General features: G+C 45.1%; 1 protein-coding gene across 13 annotated transcripts in view; it reads left to right on the plus strand.

Annotated features, from left to right (window-relative positions):
* The window catches only part of tenm2a (teneurin transmembrane protein 2a), a 205,347-nt gene extending 197,543 nt beyond the window's left edge, over positions 1-7,804 (plus strand). For 12 of the 13 annotated variants that reach the window (XM_032528708.1, XM_032528709.1, XM_032528713.1 and 9 more), the window contains 9 exons: positions 5-240; positions 320-616; positions 864-1,421; positions 2,253-2,522; positions 2,898-3,308; positions 3,934-4,044; positions 4,163-4,430; positions 4,914-5,044; positions 5,380-7,804. In XM_032528708.1, the coding sequence (XP_032384599.1) occupies positions 5-240; positions 320-616; positions 864-1,421; positions 2,253-2,522; positions 2,898-3,308; positions 3,934-4,044; positions 4,163-4,430; positions 4,914-5,044; positions 5,380-6,117 (3,020 nt within the window). In that variant the 3' untranslated portion in view covers positions 6,118-7,804. The remainder of the gene's footprint in view (positions 1-4; positions 241-319; positions 617-863; positions 1,422-2,252; positions 2,523-2,897; positions 3,309-3,933; positions 4,045-4,162; positions 4,431-4,913; positions 5,045-5,379) is intronic. The other variant, XM_032528714.1, reaches the window with a different exon arrangement.
* Positions 7,805-8,433: the final 629 nt, after the last annotated feature.

Raw genomic sequence — 8,433 nt, forward strand, 5'->3', positions numbered from 1 at the left:
ACAGACCAGGTGAGGAACAGCTACCAGCTGTGCAACAACGGGACTCTGAGAGTGATGTACGCCAATGGTATGGGCATCAGCTTCCACACGGAGCCCCACATCCTGGCCGGCTCTGTCAGCCCGACGATCGGCCGCAGGAACATCACCCTGCCGACCGACAACGGCCTCAACTCCATCGAATGGCGCCTGCGCAAGGAGCAGGCGAAGGGCAAGATCACGGTGTTTGGGAGGAAGCTTAGAGTGAGTCGGCTTTTTTAATCATAATGATAATAATAATAATAATAATATTTCCTGAAATTAACCTTTCCTTTTTCTGCAGGCTCATGGTCGCAATCTTCTCTCCATCGACTTTGACCGCAACACGCGCACCGAGAAGATTTACGATGACCACCGAAAGTTCACGCTGCGCATCATGTACGACGCGCAGGGCCGGCCGGCCATGTGGCTGCCCAGCAGCAGCCTGGCAGTGGTCAACGTGTCCTATTCCACCACTGGACAGCTCGTCGGGCTGCAGAGGGGGAGCATGAGTGAGAGGACCGAATTTGACCCCCAGGGACGCATCTTGTCTCGTTCTTTCGTGGACGGGAAGGTGTGGAGCTACAGCTACCTCGACAAAGTAAGCACGTTTGTCTTTAAAGATGTCGTCTTGGTATCAAATCTTGCAGAGGCAATAGCGATAACAGAGACAATTTGAATTGCAGAATTGAGTGAAGTAATACATCATTTTAATGGTTATGAAGATTCAGATTTGTGAGCTGAGAGAAAATGAATGCTGGTGCTATTTCTCAGGAGGCAAGTCATCCATTGATAATGCAATTAAATTAATCCGGATATTGCCTCCTCCTCCTCCTCTCTGCTTCCAGTCCATGGTGCTGCTGCTGCAGAGCCAGAGACAGTACGTCTTTGAGTTTGACGCCTCAGGTCGCGTCACAGCCGTCACCATGCCCAGCGTGGCCCGCCACACCATGTTCACACACGTGTCAGTCGGCTACATCCGCAACACCTACAACCCCCCGGAGAGCAACGCCTCCATCATCCACGACTTCAGCGAGGACGGCCGGCCTCAGGCCACGCATTACCTGGGCACCGGCCGCCGTGTCCTCTACAAGTACGGCAAGCTGGCCAAGCTGGCCGAGATCGTGTACGACAGCACCGCCGTCACGTTCGGCTACGACGAGACAGCTGGCGTGCTGAAGATGGTCAACCTGCAGAGCGGGGGCTTCTCCTGCACCATCCGCTATCGCAAAATGGGCCCGCTCATCGACAAGCAGATCTACCGCTTCAGTGAGGAGGGCATGGTCAACGCGCGCTTCGACTACACCTACCACGACAACAGCTTCCGGATCGCCAGCATGAAGCCGGTCATCAGCGAGACGCCGCTGCCCGTGGACCTGTACCGCTACGACGAGATCTCTGGAAAGGTGCTCCCCTCCCCTTCTCTCTCTCTTTTAACCCTTGGATGGTATTCGGCTCAAATTGACCCATTTCAAAAAATGCTACAAGTTACATTTTTTTTCTACCTGGAAATCAACGGCCTTACCTTATTTTCTGGGATAAACATGTATTCCTGACTCAATTCAGGAGATTATTCTTGTGTTTTTTCCTAAGATAAGAATGATCACATAGTGGATTTTTAACATGAATTATAACCTCATGACAAAAAACGATTTCCACTTCCATATTTAATTGTGTTCAAGTAGAGACTGATGCATTCCTAAACACATATGTTATCTCAATTTTTTGAAATTGAGATAAAGACAATATTTGTTCATATATTATGAAGTGGAATTTTATTTCAGAATTGTTTTTACAACCCCAAATAAGTACCTGAGGGATACTACAAGAGGGTCCCCAAAGTAAAGACAACACCACTGTTAAGTAATGATGTACAAAAGAATTTAACTTACAAAACTATCTCAGGGTTTTTCCTAGTTGGGGGGGTACAATAAAGGCAATGAATTCTATGGCAGACATCAATTTTATAAAGAAAAGTGTATATTATGCTTGAGTTAATGCTCCCCAGTTAACAAAACTTGATAATTGATATATGATATTAATTTGAATAAATAACCGTGAGAGTCCAATACAGTCTGACTCTCAAGTTTTTATTCTGCTTGTTTAACGGTTGTTTGATAAATTACTCTTAAACACATTTAGAGAGGATTTAAACTGTTCATTTTATTCTCTCCATGTTGGTGCTGGTGATTGTTTGGGAGTGTGCTCACCTTTTCTCCAAACCGTTGCACCTACAGGTGGAGCACTTTGGAAAGTTCGGGGTCATTTACTACGACATTAATCAGATCATCACCACCGCCGTTATGACGCTGAGCAAGCATTTCGACACCCACGGTCGCATCAAGGAGGTCCAGTACGAGATCTTCCGCTCGCTCATGTACTGGATGACGGTGCAGTACGACAGCATGGGGCGGGTGGTGAAGAGAGAGCTCAAGATTGGGCCCTACGCCAACACCACCCAGTACCGCTATGATTATGACGGAGACGGACAGCTCAGCGGCGTCAAGGTGAGTATTTTGGGTGGAGAGAGTTAGTATATTTTACTTTTTATTATTATACTTTTTCTCTGTGTGTTGTCAGGGCATGGTCAAATACTGGACACACATACAGTACAATTAGCATTTAGAGTTTTACATACAAACCATTTCCCTTTTTGCATAGAAACAAACACATAACATGCTGCAGATAGTAACAACCAGGTTAATGCATGAGTCAATTTTGAAAGAGCATCTATCTATATATATATAAAACAGGATAATAATAAGAACAAGAGTACAAAAAAAGGAATTATTATGTATACATACATACATACGGTAAATTGAAAAGAGAAAAAAAGAAAAGACAAGAAAAAAGACATTAAAACACCGGTTTGTTTCATCCAGGTGAATGACTGGTCCACCTGGCGCTACAGCTACGACCTGAACGGCAACCTCCATCTGCTGAACCCCGGGAACAGTGCCCGCATCCTGCCGCTCCGCTACGACCTCAGAGACCGCATCACGCGCCTGGGAGATGTCCAGTACCGCCTGGACGAGGACGGCTACCTCAGCCAGCGCGGCTCCGATGTTTTTGACTACAACTCCAAAGGTCAGCTGCTGAGGGCCTACAACCGGGGCCCCGGCGGCTGGAGCGTGGTGTACCACTACGACGGGCTCGGCCGCAGGGTGTCCACGAGGAACAGCCTGGGACAGCACCTCCAGTTCTTCTATGCTGACCTCAACCACCCGACCCGGGTCACACACATCTTCAACCACTCCAGCTCAGACATCTCTTCTCTCTACTACGACCTGCAGGTACCTGGGTGCACACTCTGTAGATGTTCAACAAATCAGCATATACAGATTCATCTTTCCCTGGAAACCTGAGTACTGATAGATAGATAGATAGATAGATAGATCGATAGATAGGTAGATAGATAGATAGATAGGTAGGTAGATAGATAGATAGATAGGTAGATAGATAGATAGATAGATAGATAGATGGATAGATAGATAGATAGATGGATAGATAGATAGATAGATAGATAGATAGATAGATAGATAGATTGATTCTATTTAGAGCCATTAAAGCTGAGGGGCTCAAATTCTTTCAGATGAAGGGCCAAAATGTATCTGGATGGAAGGCCACGGGCTAAAAATAAATGTTTATGTAGGTAAAACTTACATATGTAATTTAATGGGGAAGTTTACCAGCACTGTACTTTTCATTGCCATAAAACTCAGATTAAGTACTTTTTAGCGGCACAAAATGTAAGTTTAGTAGTGATTAGGGTCAGGATTTTACAGCATTTTCAAACTAAGAGGAGATTAAGACTGAGCATGTCAAATGCCATGGCGGGCCAAAATAAAGCCGGTGCAGGCCAAACTGAAGGTCTTATCTTAAAGCGTAATGTGAATGAAGTGAATATGTCGTCATCAGGGACATCTGTTTGCCATGGAGGTGAGCAGTGGAGAGGAATACTACATCGCTTCTGACAACACGGGCACACCGCTGGCCGTCTTCAGCAGCAATGGACAGATGATCAAACAGGTAATACAGGAACAGGAATCTCACTTCATTTGCAGTGAATTAGTGCTACACACTGTGCTAAAACCAAATCTGCATATGTAAAGGCTTCTCAAGCAAAGCGACTGCGTGTGTCACCCAGGTGCAGTACACGGCCTACGGTGAGGTGTACCTGGACTCTAACCCCGAGTTCCAGCTGGTGGTCGGTTTCCACGGTGGTCTCTACGACCCCTTGACCAAGCTGGTCCACTTCACCCAGCGGGACTACGACGTCTTGGCCGGGCGCTGGACCTCGCCCGACTACAGCATCTGGCCCAAGATAGGGAAGGATCCCTCTCCGTTTAATTTGTACATGTTCAAGAACAACAACCCCCTCAGTGACATGCTGGATGTCAAAAATTATGTCACAGGTAGAGGATTAATATGTATTAATGTGGTCGTGCACGTGTTGAATTCTGTTCTTTCTGTATGAATATTTCTACATAATTAATAATATTTTACTCTGTAAGTGGCTGGAGTTTTATTCAAAGCTGTCCATTTCCGCTTAGCATTTAAAAATAAATTATTTTCAAGAATGTTATGTGCATACAGCAGAATAGTCAAGAAACACCCACACTGTAATGGTCAGACAGCAGATAAGGTAATATCAGTTCAATCGCCTCCCCCAAACAAGCACTGCTAGCTCGATGTGTCCTGACATGGTCTCTGATATCTCTGGTGTGCAGCAGAGTTACAGAAAACATAGTTTTAATGCCAGTAATAGTGTACTGCAGATGGCACAGTCGCTGATAGCTTTATATAACACCAGCTGAGTCACACAAGCAAACACACTTTCACTATTTTATGTTTAAGTTTGTCATTCAGCTAATTCATTTCCCTCTTGTCTGCTGTAGATGTGAAGAGCTGGCTGGTGATGTTTGGCTTCCAGCTCAGTAACATAATCCCCGGCTTCCCTCGACACTCGCTCTACTTTGTGGAGCCGCCGTACGAGCTCCAGGCCACCCAGCACTGCGAGAACGGACAGGTACGGAGCGCTGAGCTGGGACCCCCAGCTGATATTAACCCCATGATAGTGATTAGGTTCATGTTAATACAGATATCACTCATCTTTCACGACATTATTTCTAAGTTGCACTTAAGTCAACTTTATTGTCAATTCTCTCAAAATATGTGCCTCTCCGATTCATGGTGCAACATGGGCAACATAAATACAATATAATAAATAAATTCTAATGCAATGCAAAAGTGAGGCAAAACTAAACAAAAGTGAAATAAATATCAAATGAAAGGTAAAAGGTGTTCCAGTCACCGTAGATCTTTCAACAGAGTGACATGGCTTCCTTCTGTGTTCTCATGTAGCTCATCACTGGCGTGCAGCAGGCAGCAGAGCGCCACAACCAGGCCTTCATGGCCCTGGAGGGACGTCTCCTCGACAAGGAACGCCGGAGACGCAAGGACAAGCCCGGGCACTGGTTTGGGACCAGCACGCCCATAATAGGCCGAGGAGTGATGCTGGCGCTGAAGGAAGGCCGAGTGGTGGCCGGCGTGTCCGCTTTGGCCAGTGACGACAGCCGCAAAGTGGCTCTGGTGCTGAATGGCGCCCAGTACCTGGAAGGCACCCATTACACCCAGGACGGGAAGGACTGTCACTACTTTGTGAAGGTTGGCACTGCCGACAGCGACCTGCTGGCCCTGGGGCTCACCAACGGGCGCAAGTCCCTGGAGAGCGGCATCAATGTGACGGTGAGCGGCCGCTCGAGGAGAGGAGTGACGGTGGATTTCGCAGTTCCGTCGTTAGTACTGAGTGTTCGCTACGGGCTTGCTGTGGACGTGGTGGATGAAGAGAAGGTAAGACTGTTGGAGATGGCCAGGCAGAGAGCCTTGGCCGGGGCCTGGGCCAAGGAACAGCAGCGGGCCAGGGATGGGAAGGGAGGCAATCGCGTGTGGACGGAGGGGGAGAGACAGCAGCTCCTAACCACAGGTAGAGTACAAGGCTACGACGGCTACTATGTACTGCCTGTGGAGCAGTATCCCGAACTGGCGGACAGCAGCAACAACATCCAGTTCCTCAGACAGAACGAGATGGGCAAGAGGTAACAGCCCACCTAAACTCTTCCCTCTCTTCCTAGATCCTGCTCCTCTTTTCCTACCCAGCCTCCTTAACCCTACTCCTCTCAAAAACCCATGGAGAATGAACCATCACACGGGGTTACTCACGGAACGCTGCAGGGACTTTTGAAAAAGAATGAAAGCATATTATTGTTCATTTTACTGCCACAGGCAAAACATTTAAAAGTTTTAGTCAAACGGATCTTTTTTCTTTTTCCTTTTCGGATAAAAAAACTTTGAACAACTGAAAAAGCACTGAAGAACTTTGAGAAACTCTTGCTTAATGAATAAGAAGATTCCCCTTTTTAAAAAAGATAGTGATATTTTCGCCCATATTTTTTGGGTCCTACTGAGAGCGGCGGCCATGACAGCTACTGACCCCACGGCGGCGTTGGACTGCGTCGGCCCGTGCGGATTCTGTCTCTAACAGACGCTGAAGGCACAGGGACCAAAGTGGAGACAAAGCCCCTCCAGAGTGCAGCCGTTACAACTCCACTTCAACGGAGGACTTCATGAAGAGCGACAGACAAGGCAATGTTAAAAAGTCCGTCCAATACTGTGTGTCGTCTCCCTGTCTCAGGCCTCCCATCGTCCACCACGGACCCGTCCTCTGCTGCCGAGGCAGCTCACGTCCAACCAAGCAACACACAAGCTAACGGCATCCTTGAACAAATCCTAACTGTTAATGGACTGGAAAAAAAAAAACTTTTTCAAAAAAACAAACAAAAAAAAGAAAAGTGAAAAAAGTGATGGCTATATTTGTGGACAGTGGTATCACACAGCATTGTTTATTTTAAAATGGGGTGAAGAATCATATTACTATGTGTCCGACTACACTGACTTTCAGGATGTTGCGTATATTGTAGATGCCGTAGTTTTGTACGTTTCAGTCGCGGTAGAATTGTGAGACTTTCACCAAGGCACTTCTGTACAGAACACTCGAACGCACCACTCACAGAGTCCGGAAAAAAACATGTTCACTTAGTATTTATTTTATTCTTTTTTTATTTATTTATTCTTAGTACTATATGACAATCATGAATGAGTCACCAGTTCTATTCCAAATGAACATTAACGGATGAGTTTTATTTTCTTTTGTAAAATATGTAAGAAATTTTGTTTTTGTATTAATTTCAGTTTGCTGCCAGGGCAAATAATAGTCACTCTCAAAAATACTAATTTATGTAATAAAGTGTTTAAAAAAGAAAAGAAAAAAAGAAGCGGTTTATACTTTAAATAAAGTCTTTAAAACTGTGAAATCTGTTTTTTCGAACTATATTTCGATGTACAGTGTATAGACCTACCTTTATGCAGCACAGTAGAATATTGTCCAGAATATCAAGTTTTATATTTCTAAGAGGAAGTGGCTTGTAATGTGCAAAATCTTTAGCTGGTCTTACTACTCTAGAGTTTTGTGGCACTCTAATATTCCATATCTACAATATCAACCCCCAGTTTGTTGTTTTTGACTGTTTTTTGGTTTGGAAGCAGAGATATTTCTGTCCTAGATCCCAACAGCAGTAGCAGTAATGGATCCCTCTCACTGTGAAGAGACTCGTGCTGGATGTCATAATGTACCAAATCAGTATTATCTAAGGATGATTCTTATACATTCACTGCAACGAGACTCTTCTGAGAACCTTATCAATAAAACATAATTGTTTACTTCAACTGAGCGCCGTGTAGTTCACTGTCATCTCGTTCTTTTGTGTTTGAAGACAAATAATGTTCAATGCGATCTTCAGAGTGTTGTTGGTGAACTGGAAATAGCTCCGCTGTTCAAAACCAGCTGGATTTTCCATCTTTGGGAGATCAACCTCACCAAATAGTTCCATTTTTGCCCCAGATATTCTTGTGTGAATTAAATAAATGACACTGGTATTGTAATCGCATGCCCGCAAACAACCACACACACACACACACACACCTACCACTTTCCTCTTTTCAAACGTATTGCTTTCTTTATCAAACCGATATTCTGTACACTGACCGTCCGATCGATCGGGAGGGGCTGTTAAGGAGCCGTTACGATTACGGCTGTCAGCTCCAAGTGCCTCCAGAGAAATGCTTTCCCCCGGAATAATTATACTGAGCTATTGAATGCGAGATGCCTTGTCTCCTTTTCAGCAATGTGGAAGCGGTTAAAGTGTCTATAATCAAAACTGTATAATAATAATAATAATGTATGCTTTAGTAATCCTGCAAGGGGAAATGACAATTTACACTCTGTTATTACACACATTACACACACGCCTGAATTACACACACATGCTCAGTACCTACACATGCACTAATGGAGAGATG

Source organism: Etheostoma spectabile, chromosome 10 (assembly GCF_008692095.1).
Source record: "Etheostoma spectabile isolate EspeVRDwgs_2016 chromosome 10, UIUC_Espe_1.0, whole genome shotgun sequence".
NCBI classification, from domain to species: Eukaryota; Metazoa; Chordata; class Actinopteri; order Perciformes; family Percidae; genus Etheostoma; species Etheostoma spectabile.